The 24,837-nt window shown below is 41.7% G+C and overlaps 1 protein-coding gene and 1 non-coding gene across 4 annotated transcripts in view; one reads left to right on the top strand and one right to left on the bottom strand.

Moving 5' to 3' along the window:
- The window catches only part of LOC141086380 (zinc finger protein 385C-like), a 453,285-nt gene that overhangs the window by 50,209 nt on the left and 378,239 nt on the right, over positions 1-24,837 (bottom strand). For all 3 annotated transcript variants that reach the window (XM_073572358.1, XM_073572359.1, XM_073572362.1), the window contains one exon: positions 19,509-19,619. In XM_073572358.1, coding sequence (XP_073428459.1) covers positions 19,509-19,619 — 111 coding nt within the window. The remainder of the gene's footprint in view (positions 1-19,508; positions 19,620-24,837) is intronic.
- On the top strand, positions 4,805-4,876 carry TRNAG-CCC (transfer RNA glycine (anticodon CCC)). The gene has a single exon. It is a non-coding gene; the product is annotated as a tRNA-Gly (tRNA).

Below are 24,837 nucleotides of genomic sequence, written 5' to 3'. Positions count from 1 at the left end.
TGGGCAACAAACAAGGAGAATTGGAACTACTAACACAGGAACAGAAATATGATGTAATTGGAATCACTGAAACTTGGTGGGACAATACACATGACTGGAATACAAGACTAGAAGGATACAACTTATTTGCAAGAAACAGACTTGATAAACGAGGAGGGGGTGTCGCATTGTATGTTCGAAACGCGTATATCTGCACAGAGATTGAAGCTTCAGAGACTGGGAGTTCTGTGGAAACTGTTTGGGTAAGAATACAAGGACAGAACAATGGAAAGGACACCATTGTAGGCATTTACTACAGGCCGCCTGTGCAAGCCGAAGATATAGATGAACTCTTTATGCATCAGATGGCCAAGTTCTCCAAAAAATATGACATAGTTGTCATGGGAGATTTCAACTATCCAGACATTTGTTGGGAATCTCTCTCAGGCAAAACTAACAGGTCAAGGAAATTCTTATCCTCTCTTGCTGACAACTTTATCTTCCAAAAGGTAAGGGAGAAAACAAGGGGAACTGCTACCTTGGATCTAATCCTTATAAACAGGGAGGAAATGGTTGAGGAGGTAAAAGTGGCTGGGACCCTAGGAGGTAGCGACCATGCTATTTTAGAATTTTGGATTACTAGAGGTGGAAGACCTGTGAAGACTCAGACGTCAAGGTTAGATTTCAGAAAGGCAGATTTTAAGGGATTCAGAAAGAGAATTGGAGGGATCCAATGGCTGGATATCCTTAAAGACAAAAATGTCCAGGAAGGATGGGAAATCTTGAAAAATGAAATTCTCAAAGCACAGTTGTTAACAATTCCGAAAAGAGGGAAGAATAGGAAGCATTTAAGGAAACCAGGATGGATGAACACAGAACTTAAGCACATGCTAAAAAGGAAGAAAAAAATGTTTATAAAATGGAAAGAGGGAGGCATATCTAAAGAAGAATATAATGCTGTCTGCAGAACCTGCAGGGCACAAATCAGATTAGCTAAAGCTGAAAATGAACTGAGGCTTGCAAGAGATGTCAAAAGCAATAATAAAGGATTTTGGGGATATGTCAAAAGTAAAAGAAAAGTCAAAGATGCTATAGGATTTTTACAGGATGAAAATGATGAAATGGTAAGACAGGATGTTGAGAAGGCTGAACTTTTAAATTCCTATTTTGCATCTGTTTTCTCTCAGAAAGGAAATGCAACATCAACTGTTATTCACTGTCCTATTAAGGGAATAGAAGAATCCAGGATATCTATAAACAGAAAGATAGTGAGGAAACACTTAGCTAACCTAAATGAATTCAAGTCTCCAGGTCCAGATGAATTACACCCCAGAGTACTGAAGGAGATAGCAGAAGAAATTTTTGAACCCCTCTCCATAATCTTTGAAAATTCTTGGAGAACAGGAGAAGTGCCAGAAGACTGGAGAAGAGCAAATGTTGTTCCTATCTTCAAAAAGGGGAAGAAGGTGGACCCAGGCAACTATAGGCCGGTGAGTCTGACTTCTATATCAGGAAAGATCTTTGAACAAATTATTAAACAACATGTATGTCAATACCTGGATAAGAATGAAGTGATTAAACAGAGTCAGCATGGGTTTGTAACTAATAAGTCATGTCAGACTAACTTAATTTCCTTCTATGACGGTATCACTGATTGGGTGGATCAAGGAAATGCTGTAGATATAGTATATCTTGACTTCAGCAAAGCATTTGACAAAGTCTCTCATACAATCCTTATTGAAAAAATGACTAAGTATGGAATGGACAAGGCAACTGTTAGGTGGATTCATAACTGGCTTAGTGATCGGACCCAAAGAGTGGTCGTAAATGGCTGCACATCCAGTTGGAAGAATGTCTCAAGTGGGGTACCACAGGGCTCTGTCCTGGGCCCTGTATTGTTCAACATCTTTATCAATGATTTAGATGAAGGAATTGAGGGTAAACTGATTAAATTTGCTGATGACACAAAGCTAGGAGGGATAGCTAATACTAGAGAAGAGAGAGAGAGGATTCAAAAAGATTTAAATAAACTGGAGAAGTGGGCAGCAACTAACAGAATGGTTTTTAACAGGGAGAAATGCAAAGTACTACATCTGGGCAATAAAAATGAAAAAAGCATATATAGAATGGGAGGAATAGGGCTAAGTGACAGCACATGTGAAAAAGACTTGGGTATACTAATAGATCACAGACTGAATATGAGTCAACAGTGTGATGCAGCAGCAAAAAAGGCAAATGCAATTCTAGGATGTATTAACAGAAGCATACAGTCTAGATCACGTGAAGTCATTATTTCCCTCTACTCCTCTTTGGTCAGACCTCATCTGGAATATTGTGTCCAGTTTTGGGCACCACATTTTAAAAAAGACATCAACAAACTGGAGCAAGTTCAGAAAAGAGCGACCAGAATGGTGACCGGTCTGCAAACCCTGTCTTATGAGGAAAGGTTGCAGGATTTGGGAATGTTTAGTTTGCAAAAGAGAAGACTGAGAGGAGACTTAATAGCTGTCTACAAATATCTAAAGGGCTGTCACATTGTAGAAGGATCAACTTTATTCTCATTTGCACAAGGAAAGACTAGAAGCAATGGGATGAAACTGAATGGGAAGAGACACAGATTAGATATTAGAAAAAACTTTTTGACAGTTAGAGTGATCAATGAGTGGAACAGGCTGCCACGAGAAGTGGTGAGTTCTCCTTCAATGGAAGTCTTCAAACAGAGGCTGGACAGACATCTGACTGGGATGATTTAGCGAATCCTGCTTTGAGCAGGGGGTTGGACCAGATGGCCCAGGAGGTCCCTTCCAACTCTACGATTCTATGATTCTATGATTCTATGATTCCAGCAGTCATCACTTGGCCCCTTCACTCATATGCGGATTTCATACTTATAGTCACGTGACAACAAGCTTCTCTTCCTGCTTCTTTCAACTTTTTACTGAGCATTGAATTAGGGAGAGCAGGTAGTCGGCATGTGACTAAGGCCGGACTCACACTACCGTACAACACGGCAGAGTGCTATGAGATAAAACATCGGACAGCACTCGGCCCAGTGTTATTCTGTGGGGCAGTTCAGATCTGCAATTATTTTCTCATGCCAATTCGGCATGCGAAAACAATCACAGCATGCTGAGATTGGCAGCAAGACTCGGCTCACTCGCACCTATACAAGTCTACGGGTACAAATGAAACATCACACTGCACTCGGACATCACCCGAGTCCGTTGCGATATACGCCAACGCCGGCAGTGAAGGAGATGGAGAAACTACTTTCTCCGTCTCCTCTGCAGCTGTGCTCCAATCCTCTCTGTGCGGGGTAATCGCAGCTCAGTAGCATGACACTCGACTCCCATTTGCAGCAGAGCAGGAGTTGAGGGTCATTAACATATCGCATCCAATGCGATATGAAGCCCCTAAAAATTTCTCGGGCAAGCAATTACCTTCATAAGTCTCATGCTTAGTTAAAAGAAGTCCACCTGTGTGTGATCTAAGTGTCACATGGTCTGTCAGTATATATACACCTTTTCTGAAAGGCCACAAAGGCTGCAACAGCATTAAGCAAAAGGCACCACTAACCAAACAACACCATGAAGACCAAGGAGATCTTCAAACAAGTCAGAGACAAAGATAAAATATACATCTGGTTAATTAAGATACAATGCTGTGTCTCCACACATGGTACCACAAAAAACCTGCTAAGAGAGGGCCGCTCACCAAAACTCCCAGCCAGGGCAAGAGGGCATTAATCATAGAGGCAGCATGGAGACCACAATAAGCCGTACACTCCATAGAGGTGGCCTTTATGGAAGACTGGGCAGAAAAAAAGCCTTTACTTTCACACGAACATTGTAAGGCTTGTTTTGAGTTTGCCAAAAGACATGTGGGAGACCCACCAAATGTATGGAGCAAGGTGCTGTGGTCAGATGAGGCCAAACCAACATAGTTTATCACCCCAAGAACACTATTCCCACAGTGAAACATGGTGGTGGCAGCATCATGCTGTGGGGATGTTTTTTGGCAGGAGGAATAGGGAAAATGGTCGAGGAGAAGATGGATGGTGCGAAATACAGTGATATTCTTGAGCAAAACCTGTTTCAGTCTGTCAGTGATTTGAGACTGGGATGGAGGTTCAGCTTCCAACAAGACAATGACTCAAATCATACTGCTAAAAGCAACATTTGAGTGATTTAAGGGGAAACGTGGAAATGTTTTTGAGTGGCCAAGTGAAAGGCCAGACCTTAATTCAATTGAGAATCTGTGGTCAGACTTGAAGATTACGGTTCACCAGAGGAAACCATCTAGCTTGAATGAGCTGCAGCAGGTTTGCGTGGAGGAATGTGCAAAAATCCCAGTGGAAAGATGTGGAAAGCTCATAGAGACTTATCCAAAGCGAGTTGCAGCTGTAATTGCCACAAAAGCAGGCTCTAAAAAGCACTAACTTTAGGAGGGTGAATACTTATGCACACTGCAGTTTTCAGTTATTTTGTCCAATTTGTTATTTGCGTTACAATAAAAAGAAAACCAAATATCCACAGTTGTAGACATATTCTTTACATGAACATATGAACTGATGCAAACCATAAAAACAATGAATTTCCAGGTTGCGAGGTAGCAAAACACGAAAAAATGCTAAGGGGGTGAATACTCTCGAAAGCCACTCTATATTTGTCCCAATGAGATAAATTACCCAAACCATTCATTTGATTGATTCTTTATGAAAACACATTATTGCTTGACCTCCACTTCCGACATTGAATTAGAACTTGATTACCAGTAATTATTCTTGGACCAGCCCAACACGATTTGCTATGACCATATTCATCATGCGTTGGTGGTATAGTGGTGAGCATAGCTGCTTCCCAAGCAGTTGACCCGGGTTCGATTCCCGGCCAAGGCAACAATTAAGCATATTCATCTAGTGCAGGATGGCAGCAATGTTGTAGTATACTGAACTAAACAAGTTGGCCAACACGCTGACACTTTGTAAATCAGTCCTCTGTTTTTAACCCTTAAAGCAGACCGTATTTCTATAAGTCTAAAGAACCGGAGTAAATGCCGCAGGGAAGAAGAGACACAGCTCCTCTCTGCGGGAGAGGTAGCCTGCGGTTAGACATCAAATCAGCATGTTGATTGGAGACCACGGGGAGTCGGGGTTCATACTGGGACAGAAGGAAAATGCCACCAACCATGGCACTGAACACAGATAATCTGAGGCTGGAGAAGCATCTTCACTGCAGGGAAATCTATGAAGGGATCAGCCTGCAATCAGTATGGGTGACGGGAGAGAAGCAGAAAAGTGATGACATTTTTGTGTGTACTACTCTTCCCATCATCATATTAATAGTATATATTTATGGCATCATCCAAATGTCGTGGGCGGCACGGTGGCTCAGTGGTTAGCTGAATCCCACCAAGGACAACATCTGCAAAGAGTTTGTATGTTCTCCCCGTGTTTGCGTGGGTTTCCTCCGGGCACTCCGGTTTCCTCCCACATTCTAAAGACATACTAATAGGGAATTTAGATTGTGAGCCCCATCGGGGACAGTGATGATGATGTGTGCAAACTGTAAAGCGCTGCGGAATATGTTAGCGCTATATAAAAAAAAAATAAAGATTTAAATGTCGCCTTTAGTGCATAGTTACATGTCTGGTGAAATCAGATATCATGCAGTTGCAGAACTGCTATAACAACTTTATCACTGTGGCGCCATCCTGGAGGTTTGATGGCAATGTCTTTTCTTCACAGACCTATTAGGGCAAACAGAAGAAGGTCAACCAACAATGCCGAGATGGTCAATGTAACAGTCAGCGTCAGCAAGGGCAACAAGGCAGGGAAGGTTCTGCATCTCTTCCTGCAAACCAATGATCTGCCAATATGGGAAAAGGATTGGCAATGAAAAAATGGTTGACCATCCATATACGGTACCTCGTTAGTCCGCTAAAACCTATTAAAAGGTTGGTACTGGCCAGCGTGTCCAGGCTCTTAATATTTCTCATCCTTTTGATAATTTAAAGATCTAATGCTAAATAGACAAATAACAGACCCTGCTTGTATCCAAATGTCTCCACAGGAGTCTAATGACTTCTGCTGCACTGAGAGCTTTTAACTGGCACAGTTAGTAATCTCAGACCAAATAAGAATTAGCCTGGAAAGTAAGGTACCGTTACACTTCGCGATGCACCAGCGATCCCGACAACGATATGGATCGCTGGTGCATCGCTAAGGCCTCTTTCACACATCAGTTTTTTGCCGTCAGGGGTGATCCGGCTTTTTTTTGTAAAACCGGATCCAGCAAAATGCAACGCCGGATCCAGTTTTTCCCCATTGACTTGCATTAGCGCCGGATCGCGCCGGATGGCATTGCGTTTCATCCGTTTTTTGCCGGATCCGGCTACTTGTCTCATTCCGGCGTCTGGAAAAAACGGCTACTGTAACGTTTTTTGTCTCCGGCAAAAAGCCGGAAGCGCCGGATCCGACGCTTCCGGCTTTTTGCCACAATGAAAGTCTATGGGCGCCGGAATGTGCCGGATCCAGAAAAAGACGGATCCAGCCACCGGATCCGTTTTTTTAAGTCTGCGCATGCTCAGATCCAATTGGTCAGCCCCCAGGAAACAGATATAACCTGCTAGACGGATCCAGCAGAAAAACGGATCCGTTTCTACAGTTCTCCAAAATTTATGCCGGATCCGTTTTTTCTAAAAATAGCCGGATCCTGCCTGATGGCAAAAAACTGATGTGTGAAAGTAGCCTAAGTGGTCGCTAGTGAGCTGCCACACAGGCAGATCTCACCAGCGACATCGCAGGGGTCGGGGGTCGCTACTTACCTGTCAGACACGGCGAGCCTGACGTCCTCCCGCCCGCGTCCACGCGTCGCTCGTCGGCGCCACAGGAAGCCCAGCAGGAAGCAGCCGACGAGAAATGGTCCAGGACGTTCTCGCGCGATCAGCGATAGCCAGCGGGGGAGCCGGTCGGAGGTATCACATGTAGCGATATCGCTAGCAATATCGCTGCTGCGTTACAAAATCGGTGACGTTACAGCGATATCGCTATGTGTAACGGGCCCTTAAATGCCTATAGGTTCAGCAGATCTCAGATGTCCACATGATCACTGACCCACTGCCATCACATCGCGATGGTTAACGGCTACGAGAAAATTGCAACCTAACACTATTAGTTTCTTTTCCAGCTTTAGGCTTGATTTGTGCAAATGCAACATAAAGAAAAACTGGAATATAGTGTCTAGATGTGTTTCTTATGGTGTTCTTAAAGTGTACCCGTCATTTCAGGCAAATTTTCAGAATAAGCAGTTGGGTGAAACAACACTATTTGTTGACTATCACATGACATTTATTCTACATTTTTCCAACAGTTTTAACCTCTGCAGGTTCTTTCTTTAATTCTCAGTTCTCTATGAACTAGTGGGTGGAAACAAGCTTTTATAATATGTCCCATACACAATACATAAAGAGAGATGGATTTTTTTCTGTAAAACACCGAAGCAGCGGCAGCATGGAAGACATTATACAGCAGTACTGAGCTGTTTGGCTGTGAATCTAGCTCTGAAGTGAAATACATTTGTGAAAGCTGCGCCATGATCTGTCTGTATACTGTACCTTCCAACTTTGAAAAATAAGAGAGAAACATACTGTAGCATTTATAGTGCAGTGCAGCACTTTTTATTTTACGCTAAACCACTTCCCTAAGCTCACTCAGGTGAAAATGTGTGCACAGAAATAGTATTCCTAGCTAAAGCCCCCACACAGTATGCTGCCCCTACATGATGACACCCCCACAGTAGCATTTTCCTACAGACAGTAAGGTTGCTCCATTTAGCCACCAAAGCAATATGATTTCCTACCCGGCCCCCACACATTCCCCCTACATAGTATAATACCTTCAGTCTTCCCACACATATTGATGCTCCCAATGACTCCCATACATAGTAATGCCCTTGTCCCCACACAAGTCTTTAGTGCCTCTACACACAGTATAATGCCCATAATTCCCCTACAACTTATGATACCCCCCTGTAACTCCCACACACATTATGACACCTGTAGTCCCCCACACACATTACAATGCCCAAAGTGCCCCCCACATGATTCCCACAGTGTACCCTAACACACTATGTTGTCCACAATACCTGAACACACAGTTCCTCTACATACAGTATGATGTCCCCACGTTGCCCTATATATTGCCCCACACACACAATACGATGCCCTCACAATCCAGCTCACACAGCATGATGACACCCGCAGCCTCTTCACACAAAATATATTCCCCACAGTGGCACCTACGCATCCTACTAACCTATGTAACCAGGCATATCCTGCTACTAAGCTGGTCTCTGCTGCCCAGTCACATGACCTGAAAATGTTATGTGACCTGAAGGTCCCACTGAGGACACAGTTACAGCTGGCCATTCCCATGACTTTATGGGTCTGCGGGGCCACTCTCCAGATTTTCGGACCGTCACAGTTGGGAGCTATGCATTGTGTCTGCTTGGTATCTTACTGTGCTGAGATCTCTTAACACATCCTCCCAACTCTCCATAGAGAACAACAGGAGATGTAACCTGATACCTCACTGTAGCGGCAGTTTAATTTCCTTTGGTCAAGACATATCTATGCTGTTTTTCAGGGTGTATTATGAGTTCATGGTGCAGTTAGGAGGGGAAGAAGTAGCTCATAAGCAGATTTCTCTGATAAGATATATTAGGGTACATGCACACGTTGCAGATTTTCCTGCACAGACTCTGCATCTCTTGGCAGAAAACGCAGGTAAAAATCTGCGTGTTTTTTAAGTGTTTTTTATGTGTTTTTGCCGCAGTTTTGATGCATTTTTTTGTGAGGATGTTCATGTGTTTTTTTCCTGCAGATTTGTCTGCGTTTTTGTAAGCTAAATAAAAAAATGTTATTTAACAAAAAAAAAAGTTGTGATATCATTTCTTTGTCCAACCTCTTATTTTGCATACTCCATTACTCACACAGATAGAAAGGTAGATCTATATATGAAAAAACTGGAGGCAGCACTCCTTTTCAAAGAGTAAAAAATGTGGTTTTATTTCAGACCCACATGGTTGGATGGCTTGATAAAGGCTCTGCATGAGCCGAAACGTCGCCAACCATGTGGGTCTGAAATAAAACCACATTTTTTACTCTTTGAAAAGGAGTGCTGCCTTCAGTTTTTTCATATGTGAATTTTGGCTTTTGGGATAATTACTTGGGAGGCCTGTGCACCTGAAGATTTTGGATTGTGCTGTTCCATTTTCTCTTGTTAGATCTATAGATAGATAGATAGATAGATAGATAGATAGATAGATAGATAGATAGATTGATTGATTGATCTATAGACAGAGAGATAGATCTATAGATAGGTAGACAGATCTATATATAGATAGATCTATAGATACATAGATATAGCTATCCATATATCTATCTATATCTATCCATAGATAGATATATGACTGCACAGCAGACACGCACACACAGACACGCACCCACACAGCCCCGTAGACCCACACACAGACACGCAGACCCCCCGCACACAAATACGCAGACCCCGCCCTGCACACAGACACGCACATAGCTCCGCCCACACACTTCCCTCCTCCTGATCTGCAGCGTTTCTCACACCCATATCCGCAGTAAATCTGCAGATCTTTTTTACATCTGCGGTTTTGCCTGACTCAATGCAAGTCAATGGGTGCAGAAACGCTGCAGATCCGCACAAAGAACTGACATGCTGTGGAAAATAAAACGCTGCAAATCCGCGCGCTTTTTTTCCGTAGCATGTGCACAACAAAACTCCATTTCCCATAGATTAACTTTGGCTGTGCACTACACTGCGGATTTGATGCGAATCCGCACGTTCAAAAACACTGCGGATCCGCATCTAAATCCGCAACGTGTGCACACAGCCTTATAAAGTTTCATATATCCACTTGTACTATTGTTTTATGCTAAAACGACACTCTTTTGGCCTCTGTTGGCTGGTGCCCGCCTTTAACAACAACATTTGTAGCTAGGTGTAATTGATGGACCACTTAGATGCCACTGTGAATCTTCAACAGCACCATTTATATGGTCGATCTGGATGTGGGAGTTATTTTATTTTTAAATACACATACACACACACACACACACACACACACACACACACACACACACACACACACTGTGTAAAATGTAAAGAAAACAAGAAATCTCTTATAGCCATATGTTATTCAGTAAAGAGCATAGAACTCGTACCAGAGGGTGAAGGTTAGACATTTTTCCATTTAATTTGAAAAAATCAACTCATTTAGAGATTGATGACGACGCATCTCAAAAAAGTTTGGACAGGGTTAAAAAAAAAAGGCAGAAAACGTAAGAGGTACTAATGAAAAACATAATTGTGTATAAAAAAAAGCAATGTTTAAGGGCGTTTTCTTCAGAGGATCCTTGACCCAATTTTGAATAAGAGGGCTATAAATATAGCCAAAGAACCAAGTATCTCTGATGTTAAATCACATGATATTTTATTGGCTATGTATAGCAAATACAACATTTTATTAAAGACAATAAAAACTTTTGATGCTGAGTTCTTCAACAAAGAGGGACACCTCCTGTTTCGTACCACACCAGATGAGGAGCAGATCATCTATATAACGTCGATAATATTTGATATTATCACTGTATTTTTAGGATCTGATCGTGACAGGGACTCGAACCTCCCCATAAACAAGTTTGCGAAGCTTGGGTCTGCCAGAGTCCCCATTGCGGTCCTGAACTGCTGTAAATACAATGTGATCTGGAACTTAAATAGATTATGTTCCAGAATGAATTTTAATCATTTAATAAAAAGGTCTTTTATTTAAAGGGAATGGAGGAGTCCCTGGAAAAATAAAAATTGTCTGCATCCAGACCCAGATTGTGCTCAATATTAGCGTACAGAGCTGACACAACAAGGGATAAAAAGAGATACTCATTGTTCCATGTAAGATGTCTGGTTTCTAGGATCAATTGTTTTGAATCTCTCAAATATGAAGGTAATGCAATGACATGGCATTGTAAGTACAGTCAGATCTACAAAGTGAGACAATGTACTCATAAGTGACCCTATCCCTGAGATTATAGGACGTCCTAGAGGATTTTTTTGTGTTTTTGTGGATTTTAGGAAGATGATAGAATATGGCTTGATTAGGGCAAGTGTTGGTGAGAAAACGCTTCTCTTTTTTATTTGTTATTTTAGCTCTATATGCTTCATTCATGAGCAAAGAGTACTTTCTTTTCAAATTCTTTTGAGGGATCATTGGAGATCACGTTAGAATATTTGTTATCTGATAGGATATTTTTTGCCTCTTGAATATAATCATCCACATTTTGCAGTACTACTCCCTCTCCTTTATCCCTGTGTCTTATAACAATTTGTTATTAGTTTGTAACTGTTCGAGTGCCTCTCTCTCTTTTCTCATCAAGTTACTAATATTACCACAATTTTTATTGATATCCTCAAACTCTTCTATCACTAAAGAATAAAAGGTTCCAAGATGGTGACCTTTATGATGAAGTGGATAAAACTGTGATGATGGAGTTACATCTTGATGTTTGTATGGGTCACATTCAGCCATTTTAAAATCCTCTTTTTTATTATTTGTTTAGGGTTCTGAATTTGAAAATGTCTGTTTATAGTTACCGTATTTTGCGGATTATAAGACGCACCGGATTATAAGACGCACCCAAAATTTTGAGGAGAAAAATAGGAAAAAAAAACTTACTTTAATAAAATGGTGTTGCTTCTTATAATCCATAAGTCTTATTGCTTACCGGGGGTGGTGGCTGTGGACTCTGGGAAAATGGCTATCGAGGGCGGCACATGCACAGATGGAGATCTCAGGACCAAGATCTCGGGAGATGAGATCTCAGCGCTGAAATGCGGTAATTTGTGAATGAATTTATTAAAGTCCAAGAGGAAATGGAATTTGCTTTTTGGGAAGGACAGAAATTTAACCTTTTACTGAGTAAAGATGTTTCATCTTTGTTGAGGACATGACCAGATAGGATAAGTATTCTTACAATTTTGGCATTTTTTTGGAGGGGCTTATACTGGTTTTGTAGTCAAAAAATTCTTCTCCCTCCTCATGTTGCACTACTCGTTCTTTTCTTTTTAAAGGGACTGTATTTGTTAGAGGATGGAAATAATTTGTTATGGTATTTGACCGAGAGTTGGGAGGGTGAAATATTGTGATTTTTTGATGACTTGGGTGGCAGAGGACGTTTGGGTCCAAGTCCTAAAAAAGAAATGTGAGAAGCCTTGCTGGCAATGGAAAATGGTGAATCAGAGGAGGCAGAGGTGGGGAAAAAAATGGAATTGTTGAAAGGAATGACTGTAGTATGGGACAATTGATATGATTGATCATAGGTGGAAAGCACACTGAGGTTAATGGGAGAGATGCAGTCAAGCATCTGCAGAATCGTAGGTGGTTGTTCAATGTACTGTGAATGATGGAATGTGAGGCAGGGTGGACATAGATTGGGAACTGGGAGTGAGGCGAGGGATGTGTTGATAGGAATGGTTTGTGCTGAGATAAGGGGAGCTGTTGTCTTGAGGCCGTCATCAGGTGGTCTCGATGTGGCCACAGGGTTCGGAGGGAGCAGGGGGTGGGAATTGTGAATGTTGTTGGAAGATGAACCCAGAATATTAATTTTATTGGAGGTCTGCATGTCTTGAGGTAATGACCCATGGAAGATAAGTTAGGGATTGTTAGTCTAGGGATTCCAATTGATTTTTGGCTGGTTCTCATTGCCTTTCTGTGAGATGTATTTAGAAAGTGTTATTTTGTTGATATGAATTTCTGTAATAAAATCTAAATCTGTTCGATGTATGATGAGCTACCAATCTTGATTTATTATATGATGAATCATCTCTGGTATGGATGTTTTTACTTTTATATTTATTTGGATCATTATTTTGATCATGTTTAACCCTTTAACAACGGCAGATGCGCCTTTTAACGTCGGCAGTTAAGGGTGCTTATTCCTCAGCGCTGCTTTTTAACGGCACTGAGAAATAAGGTTATATCGCCCCCAGCATCGGAAATTCTCTGGGTTCTCGAGATCCTGGAGAACATGATTTGGGTTGGTTTTTACCGACCCCAGTATTGCGATCAGCGTTATTCACCGAATAATGGCAACCTAAAAAAAAGTCAGATTTGCCATTTAATTTCTCCCTCCTCTGATATGATCTAGAACATCAGAGTAGAGAGAAATGAGGTCCCCCGAGCCCCCCAATAACTTCTGTGTCCCTGGACCCTCCTGCATCCCCCGGTCCTGTCCCCCGGCAAGAAAATGGTGGGCGCATCCACAATGCGCCCGCTGAGATCTGCAGGCCGGCACCTGGCAACAATAGGAGATTTCTTCTATTAGTTCATTTTGATCACTGTGATAGGCCCTATCAGAGTGATAAAAAAATGTAAAGTAAACCCCCCTTTATCACCCCCTTAGTTAGGTAAAAATAATAAAATATAAAAATGCATTTTTTTCCATTAGGGTTAGAGTTATGGTTGGGGTTATAGCTAGGGTTAGGGTTGGGGCTAGGGTTATGGTTGGGGTTATAGTTGAGCTTATAGCTAGGGTTGGGCTAGGGTTAGGATTATGGTTGGGGTTATAGCTAGGGTTACGGTTGGGGTTATAGTTGGGGTTATAATTAGGGTTGGGCTAGGGTTATGGTTGGGGCTAGGGTTGGGACTAGGGTTAGGGTTGGGGTAAGGGTTGTGTTGGGGTTGTATTGGGGTAAGGGTTGTGTTGGGGTTAGGGTGGTGTTGGGCTTAAGGTGGTGTTTGGGCTAGGGTTGTTTGCGATTAGGGTTAAGGCTGTGTTGGTGTTAGGGTTGGCGTTAGATTTGGGGGGATTTCCACTGTTTAGGTACATCAGGGTCTCTCCAAACGCGACATGACGCTCGCCATTGATTCCAGACAATTTTGCATTCAAAAAGTACAACAGTGCTCCCTTCTGAGCCTTGCCATGCGCACAAACAGTGGCTTTCCTCCACATATGGGGTATCAGTATACTCAGGGGAAATTGCACAACACATTTTGTGGTCCATTTTCTCCTGATACCCTTATGAAAATGAAAAAGTTTGGTTCCAAAGTAAATTTTTTGTGAAAAGTAAAATGATCATTTTTTTCCTTCCAAGTTGCTTTAGTTCTCATGAAGCACCTGAAAGGTTAATAAACTTCTTGAATGTGGTTTTGTGCAACTTAAGGGGTGCAGTTTGTACAATGGTGTCACTTTTGGGTATTTTCTGTCATATTAACCCCCCAAACATACTTCAAATGTGAGTTGGTCCCTAAAAAAATGGTTTTGTAAATTTTGTTGGAAAAATAAGAAATCGCTGATCAACTTTTAACCCTTATAACATCCTAACAAAAAAAATGATGTTTCTAAAATTGTGCTGATGTAAAGTAGACATGTAGGAAATGTTATTTATTAACTATTTCGTGTAACACCACTCTGATTTAAGGGCACAAAATTTAAAAGTTTGAAAATTGCTAAATTTTCAACATTTTTTTCATAAATAAACGCAAGTCATATCGAAGAAATTTTACCACTAACATGAAGAACAATATGTCACGAAAAAAACCTCTAAGACTCAGTGGGATCTGTTGAAGTGTTCCAGAGCTATAACCTCATAAATTGACAGTGGTCAGAATTGTAAAAATTGGCCTGTTCATTAAGTACGAAATTGGCTCTGTCACTAAGGGGTTAAGTTTCTGAGATTTCTTTGCAACTAGGCTTATTTCATATTTCTTCAACCTAGCTGTGACTTCAGCATTCGTCTCTTTGTATAAAGGACAATATATGCAAGGAGTTTGTATGTTTTCCCCGTTTGCGTGAGTTTCCTATGGGGTCTCCTTCAATTTCCTCCAACACTCTAAAGACATACTGATAGAGAGAGAGAGAGAGATGTTTCTGTGCCAGAACGGCTTTTGGGGTTAAATGAAACGAATGGAAATTTTTTCAGGCATGCTCACTTTAAAAAGCGTAATCCGTCACTGGAATCCGTCAGTGATGGATCTGCCGCCCATAGGTGGTCATTATAGGAGACAACGGACGGCGATGGATCCGTCACTATCTGCCTTTTCAACGCAGACAAAAAATGTTACTATGTCCGTTGTATCCAGACGACGGACGCTAAAATTCCGACGGATCCGTCAAATGACGGATGCAACGGACAGACATCCATCGCAATCCGTCACTAATGCAAGTCTATGACAAAAAAACGGATTACGGCAAAAAAAAAAACGGATCCTTTTTTCTAATGACGGGGGATTTCGACTGACGTCAAAAGACTGAAGTGTGAAAGAGGCCTTAGTTACAAATTTAGTGGCAATATTTAAAATTTTCAAAGAGCTTTTTATTTTACAGGGGCCAATTTATTTTTCAAGTGCTTTTGAGGGGCCAATAAATTTCTCATTTTTAGGGTTTGTTTCCTAAGGGAGTAGGTTCACTTGATTGTATATGATTTTTCAATTTCTACATACGGTATGTCTTCACTTTCTAGCTGCTGAAATATCCACTGCTTGGCTTGGTTTATGTTTTATGAGGTCCATACTACAGTATACTATTGTACGCCGGTACTATTTCATTTAAGTATGTTTCCATATGCATATATGTGGTGAGGCAATCTACATAGTCATTAGCATTTATTATTCTACACTATCTCTGCCAAATATGCCTTTGGACTGCTGTTTGTAATGTTTGCTATGACTGCTAGTCAGAGTAATGTTGTCAATATTGTCTTCCTATCTAGGAACAACTGATTTGACCCTTTAGCCAGTTACAACTATTGATGGCAACAATTTTGGAGTATCTTTTGGTCTACTTCACTTTATCAGGCAGGTCCTATTTAAGTGATTTCTTGATGTAATTTTTCTGTTGATGGCATTGTATGAGGGCTTTTTTTGGCAGGACGACTTGTAGTTTTTAACCCCTTCTCGATATTTAACCCCTTCTCGACTTTGTTCCTGTCCCTGTTCAGCCATCATCTACCTCTAAGGCCGGGGTCACACTTGCAAGTGTGATGCGAAAAACTCGCGCGAGTCTCTGGCATCAATACCCGGTATGACGGATCACACAGGGGAAGGAGGTGTTGACTTCGCTCACCTCGGAGTAGGGGAGAGAAGGACCCAGCAGGGATTGGCTCTCTGGCGCCACCAGCTGCCCTAGGTCAGTCAGTCAGTCCCCTAGGTCAGTCAGGGAACTGCCCTGAGGGGAAATAGTCGCCGGAAAGACTTCCCTTATAGGTACGAGTTATTGAGACGCTCCCAGTGAGGGGGGATATATATCACCAGTCCATAGGGATATATATATAAATGCCGCCATTACTGTCAGAGTTCCTCACTAACACAGTACAGTATTCTGCCACCAGTTCCTCGTTCAAAATAAGTCCCGTCCGACAACAGGCTTATATCGGGTCAGAAACCAACCCAATAACCAACGGAGCGTGGATTCGTGTATCAAGATAAAAGAGCAGCCCAAGATTAATTTTATATTTTATTGCCGAAACACGCACTAGAAATATACAGGCATATATTTACAAGAACAATATACAAGTATACAGTCAGGACTGTAGTACAAGGTTAGGGTATAGATAGGTTGCAATTACCGTGTTATGTAGCATGTGACCACAGTGAGGCACTGATGGATCACAGGCCCAAATCTTAGTTATGTGGTTTTCCTGGCTGTGTCAGATACCGGATCCTCCTGCCAGTAGAAAAACTAAGTCCAAAATGAGGGTCTGCCTTATATCTGCTAGGCTGCTCCCTCTCACACTCTGTGCCCACAAGCGTGCAGCCTCTTTCCTCCCATATCTGAGAGTATTGTTTTTCCTGTCCAGAACTGTGGAGGCTCCTATGTTTCTGCCCAAAGCTCTGAATGGACCGGCAGCGGTGCTCTGGAATCTGCTGGATTTTATCTTCGCATAGAGACTAAATATGCCTACCTCATGTAATTCCTGGTAGCTATGCTTTGTAACTCCATAACGCAGAGTGCTACAGCTGGCTGCTGGGCACGGACATGTGGGGGAAGGAATGCCAGTCCCGATTATGTGCTCAGCTAATCTCAGAGATATTGCATTCTGTTATTATAAGTCATTTTCCAGATTCAATACCTCAGAGCCTTGATATGACCTGTAGTGCGTGAGTTAGACAAAAGGAATCTAGTTTGGCTGTAGCTGCACTAGAACTCACACCCTTGTGCTAATTGCTTGTGGCCTGAGCTTCAAAGAGCTTGTTTCTTGAGTTTTAATTAAATAAAAACATTGCATTGCTTTTTATGGCCTTGGGGAATGCATGCCAAGGGAGGGGGGCTGAGTGGTCTGACGCAAGTATTTTTGGGCAAAAATTTATCTTGATGGGGAATTCCATCAGAAATCAAAATGAAACAATTTTCCCATATCTCACACTCGGCACTGCCGCTGGCACTCGGGACCGGAGTGTGCGCTGCATAGAAATACATGCAGCTGCACACTCCGGTCCCGAGTGCCGTTGGCAGTGTCGGGTAATGATGCGAGAGACTCGCGCGAGTTTCTCGCATCACACTCGCAAGTGTGACCCCGGGCTAACAGTCGCGAGTGGAGTGGAGTGGAGCGGAACTCTGTCCATGACTGTTAACATGTTAAATGCCACTGTCAATTTCTGACAGGGGCATTTAACACGCATCGACGGGGGAAGCATAATTCTATGTGCCCATCTGCGCTCCCATGACGTGGTCGTGGGGTGCCGATGGGTTGCCATAACAGCCATGGGTCCAAGGAAGACCACGTGCCTGTCATTAATACCCTCCTGTGAAAGCCAGCCTGTGGCTGTCGTTTATATGAGACCATGATCTTCGCTATACATTGCAGTGCTGGTGCCCTGTTGTGTAAAGAACAAGCGATCCGACAATCGCAGCTTCATGTCCCATAGTAACAAGAGAGAAAATAAATTAATGTTTTTAAAAATAAAATAAATACCAAAGTTCAAATCAGCTCTCTTTTGCCCCATTAAAAGTAAAATAATAAAAAAAAACAAATACATGTTCAGAAAAGTCCAAATATAAAATAAATTAATCTGGTCGGTAAAAGGTGTAATGAGAAAGAGGAGCAAAAGGCCAGAATTGCTTTTTTTGGCCAACACCACATTGCAATTAAATGCAACAAAAGGTGATAAAAACATTGTATCTACCCCACAATGGCATTATTAAAAATGTCCGCTCAAAGCACAAAAAGATAACTCCTCACACAACCCCAGATCCTGAAAAATGAAAACGCTATGGGTTTCTAAATATGGCAACTAAAACAACAATTTTTTTCTTTCTTTTTTTTTTTTTTACTACAAACTTACGACTTTTTTTTTCCACAATTTAAATAAACTATACATATTTGGTATCCACATAATCATAGTAACAAACAGCATGATATTGCAAGGTCAGTTTTACAGTATAGTGAACATGGTAAATAAAAAAAAAACATGAAACAATTGTGGAATAATTATTACAGTTGTACATACAGAAAGTATTATTTTTTTCTGAGCCTTTTTTTCTTTTCAGGTGAGATACAGAAAATCTAGTGTTTCCCAGGAACAGGAGATCATACATCATCTCTCTCATGTCCCTGCAGCCCCCTGTCTGCACGAATTTCCACCCTGCAAGGTCCTGAGACATAAGGGCTGCTCTGGGTCACCAGGAATGTTATTATGAATGCCTTTACTTCATTCAGTAACTGGCTGTATAGTTCAATCTTGTTACTAAAGGGAATCTGTCTGTAATTAACCCTCCTAATCCATCTATATGAGCATGTGGGTCAAAGGAAGCTAAATAAAATGATACCTTAATATTTTTCTGTGCTGTGTTGTGCATATATATGTGATACAACATCTGGAGAATTAGTCAATGCCTGATGAAGAGACCTGAGTAGTCTCGAAAGCTTGCAATGTGTTACCATCTTTTCAGTTAGCCATTAAAAGCTATCAACCACTGAGGACTCTCAATCCTGAATATTTACCTTAATATCTAATATCTTATCTTATTTCATAGTATTCTATGATTTTCTTAATATGTAAAAAAACCTGTTACGATCTATTTGCAGGATATAGATCTTCATTAGAATCTGCCTCCAGAGCTTATTTTAATTGAAAAGGGGCTTTAGTAGTGTGATACATGTGGATCAGGAGAGCAGACTGTCAGTCATTACATATCACTCTGGTAAGGTCCCCTGTAATTTGAAATAAGTTCTGGAGGCAGATTTTCTAGGAGGTCCATGTCCGTCCATAGATTTTAACAGCTTATTTACATATTAAGAAAAAAGTTGATCGCTCTGGAATAAGACATCAGATCGCAGATTTCAAAAGATAATTTTATTGAACGTCATAAGACCTGCATGCCCATATAGATGACTTAGGAGGGTTGATACCACTGACAGAACTATCAATAATTGGACTATGTACTGTACATATGATAAAAAAACCAAACACTTTGCATTGCAGGAAATTGCAGTATGTTCTTACCAGGGAGTTGAACCTGAGATGGCAAATATTGCAGGATATAAAAGGTTTTCTCCTTGGAGGAGAAGGCCCACCAAAGGTATGATTAATGACCGCTTTTTGCACCGGGTCCATCTGATAAGAAAAAAGATTTACATTTAATAATCATTGCTGTAACCCTTTTGTAGAATTCAGAGTACTTACTGATGACACATGTATCTACACTGAACAAAAATATAAACGTTTGTGAAAACGAGAGAGAAGTCAGCGCTGCCTATGGTCAGAACGCAACACATAAAGTGCATATGCACATATTGATTTCTAACTGTATTTCACAATGAGACATTTAGCAAACAATTGATCAATTGTTTGAGCCACTGCGCCATAATGTGCCGTAATGGCACAGCAAATATAAAAAATGTAGAGTAGGACTGCCCCATATGAGATTGCCTTGGCCTGGCGGGGTGGCTCAAAGAATTGATCAATTGTTTGCCAAATGTCTCATTTTGAAATACAGTTAGAAATCAATATGTGCATATGCACTTTATGTATTGCGTTCTGACCACAAGCAGCGCTGGCTTCTTTGTCTTTTTTTTTATATTGGTTGTGGTTGACCACCACTGTTGCTGTGTGCGCTGGGTTATGTTCGCCATTCTTTCTATGTTCATTGTGATTGATTTAGGCTGCTGTACATACATACAGCAGCCCTGCCCTGCCCCAGGCTCTGTGTCACCCTTCATCTGTGGTGCTGGTCAGGCAGTGTGGAGGTTGGACCTGAAATGTCTATGACCTGGTCAACCTTTATCTGCGCTTGTCCTTTCTGGAGCCATGGGAGTGATTCAGATACAGGTACAATTTGCATTTAATGTGGTCTTGCTTTTAATACATTTAGGAGGCCATAATGGCACAGTGAATATAAAAAGCCTAGAGTAGGACTGCCCCATATGAGATTGCCTTGGCCTGGCGGGGTGGCTCAAAGAATTGATCAATTGTTTGCCAAATGTCTCATTTTGAAATACAGTTAGAAATCAATATGTGCATATGCACTTTATGTATTGCGTTCTGACCATAGGCAGCGCGGGCTTCTTTGTCTTTTTTTTATATTGGTTGTGGTTGACCACCACTGTTGCTGTGTGTGCTGGGTTATGTTCGCTGTTGTTTCTATGTTCATTGTGATTGATTTAGGCTGCTGTACACACATACAGCAGCCCTGCCCTGCCCCAGGCTCTGTGTCACCCTTCATCTGTGGTGCTGGTCAGGCAGTGTGGAGGTTGGACCTGAAATGTCTATGACCTGGTCAACCTTTATCTGCGCTTGTCCTTTCTGGAGCCATGGGAGTGATTCAGATACAGGTACAATTTGCATTTAATGTGGTCTTGCTTTTAATACATTTAGGAGGCCATAATGGCACAGTGAATATAAAAAACGTAGAGTAGGACTGCCCCATATGAGATTGCCTTGGCCTGGCGGGGTGGCGCAAAGAATTGATCAATTGTTTGCCAAGTGTCTCATTTTGAAATACAGTTAGAAATCAATATGTGCATATGCACTTTATGTATTGCGTTCTGACCACAAGCAGCGCTGGCTTCTTTCTCTTTTTTATTTCACTTTTGTTTTTGCTCCCATTTTTCATGAGCTGGACTCAAAGATCTAAGACTTTTTCTATGTGCACAAAAGGCCTTTTTCTCTGAACTATTGTTCACAAATTTGTCTAAATCTATGTTAGTGAGTAGTTCTCCTTTTCTGTGATAATCCATCGACCTCACAGGTGCGGCATATCAAGATGCTGATGAGATAGTGTGATTGTTGCCTCTGGCTGCCCATAATAAAAGGCTACTCGAAAATGTGCAGGTTTACAGTATTGGTGGTCCGAGGGTGGGTTCAGAAAACAAAACCAGTCAGCATCTGCGGTGACCACCATTTGCCTTATGCAGTGCAGCACATCTCCTTTATGTAGAGTTGCTCAGGTTGTTTATTGTGGCCCGTCGAATGATGGTCCACTCCTCTTCAATATCTGCGAAGTTGCTGGATATTGGCAGGAACGCCGATCCAAAGCATCCCAAACATGCTAAATGGCTGACATGTCCGGTGAGTATGCTGCCATGCAAGACCTGAGATGTTTGAGCTTCCAGGAATTGCGTACAGATCCTTGTAGCATGGGGCCGTGCATTATCATGCTGCAACGTGAGGCGATGGTCGTTGATGAATGGCATGACACTGGGCCTGACTAATAATTGTGCACACAGTGTCTAGTATACATTTTTTTTTACATATAAATCCATATGCATTGTAAATTAAATAAACCCATATACAGTGGGGCAAAAAAGTATTTAGTCAGTCAGCAATAGTGCAAGTTCCACCACTTAAAAAGATGAGAGGCGTCTGTAGTTTACATCATAGGTAGACCTCAACTATGGGAGACAAACTGAGACAAAAAAATCCAGAAAATCACATTGTCTGTTTTTTTTTCATTTTATTTGCATATTATGGTGGAAAATAAGTATTTGGTCAGAAACAAGCAATCAAGATTTCTGGCTCTCACAGACCTGTAACTTCTTCTTTAAGAGTCTCCTCTTTCCTCCACTCATTACCTGTAGTAATGGCACCTGTTTAAACTTGTTATCAGTATAAAAAGACACCTGTGCACACCCTCAAACAGTCTGACTCCAAACTCCACTATGGTGAAGACCAAAGAGCTGTCAAAGGACACCAGAAACAAAATTGTAGCCCTGCACCAGGCTGGGAAGACTGAATCTGCAATAGCCAACCAGCTTGGAGTGAAGAAATCAACTGTGGGAGCAATAATTAGAAAATGGAAGACATACAAGACCACTGATAATCTCCCTCGATCTGGTGCTCCACGCAAAATCCCACCCCGTGGGGTCAGAATGATCACAAGAACGGTGAGCAAAAATCCCAGAACCACGCGGGGGGACCTAGTGAATGAACTGCAGAGAGCTGGGACCAATGTAACAAGGCCTACCATAAGTAACACACTACGCCACCATGGACTCAGATCCTGCAGTGCCAGACGTGTCCCACTGCTTAAGCCTGTACATGTCCGGGCCCGTCTGAAGTTTGCTAGAGAGCATTTGGATGATCCAGAGGAGTTTTGGGAGAATGTCCTATGGTCTGATGAAACCAAACTGGAACTGTTTGGTAGAAACACAACTTGTCGTGTTTGGAGGAAAAAGAATACTGAGTTGCATCCATCAAACACCATACCTACTGTAAAGCACGGTGGTGGAAACATCATGCTTTGGGGCTGTTTCTCTGCAAAGGGGCCAGGACGACTGATCCGGGTACATGAAAGAATGAATAGGGCCATGTATCGTGAGATTTTGAGTGCAAACCTCCTTCCATCAGCAAGGTCATTGAAGATGAAACGTGGCTGGGTCTTTCAACATGACAATGATCCAAAGCACACCGCCAGGGCAACGAAGGAGTGGCTTCGTAAGAAGCATTTCAAGGTCCTGGAGTGGCCTAGCCAGTCTCCAGATCTCAACCCTATAGAAAACCTTTGGAGGGAGTTGAAAGTCCGTGTTGCCAAGCGAAAAGCCAAAAACATCACTGCTCTAGAGGAGATCTGCATGGAGGAATGGGCCAACATACCAACAACAGTGTGTGGCAACCTTGTGAAGACTTACAGAAAACGTTTGACCTCTGTCATTGCCAACAAAGGATATATCACAAAGTATTGAGATGAAATTTTTTTTCTGACCAAATACTTATTTTCCACCATAATATGCAAATAAAATGAAAAAAAAACAGACAATGTGATTTTCTGGATTTTTTTTTCGCAGTTTGTCTCCCATAGTTGAGGTCTACCTATGATGTCAATTACAGACGCCTCTCATCTTTTTAAGTGGTGGAACTTGCACTATTGCTGACTGACTAAATACTTTTTTGCCCCACTGTATATTGTGCCAGTTGATACTCCCTTCCATTGTGTGCTGATATAAACCGCTATCAAGTGCAGTATTATGTGTTGTATACCTTTTGAGCACAAACATGGAATTGCTCATTTTGTGATACATTGGTTGATGTGATGGTGGAAAAGTTGGAATGGTAGACAGCCCATTAATCATCACATATTGTCATGCGGCTCACTTCTCTGAATGGAATTTGGGGCCCTGATAACACCTCTCATCCTCCCAGCTTTGTGCCTCGAAGACAGATGCACCTGTCTCCTTGGCTAAATAGTTTTGCAAAGAAATACGATCAGCCTTAAAATGCAGCCTCTTTCCTGACAGTCATACTAGAGATAAGATAATCTTGCTAAGCCTCAGGCCAGGAACGAGGACAATGCTGGCATTATAGATTGGGAAAAGTCATCCAACAAAGACTTGATTCTATGTCTATATTTTTTCTTTTAACAGAAAACTCTATCTCCAGAAATGATTTCTGTCCGGGGGGGGGGGGGGGGGGCTTATAGGTGACTCTCAAAAGGTAGATTTACCTTTGCATGCCCCATACTTTACGACTTGCTATCCCAAAATATAAGATTGTCTTTCACCATCAAAAATAGAATCTGGAAACCTACCTCTTCAGAAAAGATGGATAACCTTACTGCCACGACACTACCATGCGAGCTGCTTCTTTCTTCACTACTGCATACATAGTCCTGTCTTTACAGATTGTAGGCCCTCATGGGCAAGGCCATCCCTCGTACTGCAAAGGGGATTCTAAACATAGTGATCCCCTATCCTCAGTGTTAGGGCACCAAGCAAACCCCATTGTGAATGGAACAGAGGATGAGCATGTACACCTCTGCACTATTCATTGCATATGGGACTGCCAGAAAACAGTCGTTGTACTTGACTATCTCCAACAATGAATAGAGCGTAGGCTTGAACCACACTTCATTCAGGTATGACTCTGTATGGCCCTCTTCTTCAGATCACTGGGGTTAGGACATGATTGACTATCTTGTGAATACCCCTTAAAGAGCATGGTTTTTGTACTTGTTTTTATTGTCTCTGGTTACCAACCAAAACCAATTTTCATGTGTACAGCACCCTAGAGTTTATGTCGCATTTACATAAAAAAATTGCTGTCCAATTGGAATGTAACCAGGGTTATAATACCTATCGAGAATTCATGTTATACTAAGAGATCTATAAAATTGGCAAATTAAGAGTCCAAACGTACAAATCTTAGCCATGTTTTATTCTCAGAGGGAAAAACAAATACGGTATCTTCCTACTACATTACTTGTCTTGAACATTGCTTTTTGCTCATTCTCGCGTCCAAATCTACATAAGCAGCATGACCATCATGAGTGCAGATATTCTTCATCTCAAAAACACGGTGTTGGTATATATGTAATGAGGATTTCCAGGGGAAAAAATAT

The sequence above is a fragment of the Dendrobates tinctorius genome, unplaced genomic scaffold, assembly GCF_039654945.1.
Source record: "Dendrobates tinctorius isolate UK_male_01 unplaced genomic scaffold, ASM3965494v1 ptg000032l, whole genome shotgun sequence".
NCBI lineage: Eukaryota > Metazoa > Chordata > Amphibia > Anura > Dendrobatidae > Dendrobates > Dendrobates tinctorius.
Note: the sequence above shows the minus strand (reverse complement) of the source record. Positions and strands in the feature narration are given on the sequence as shown.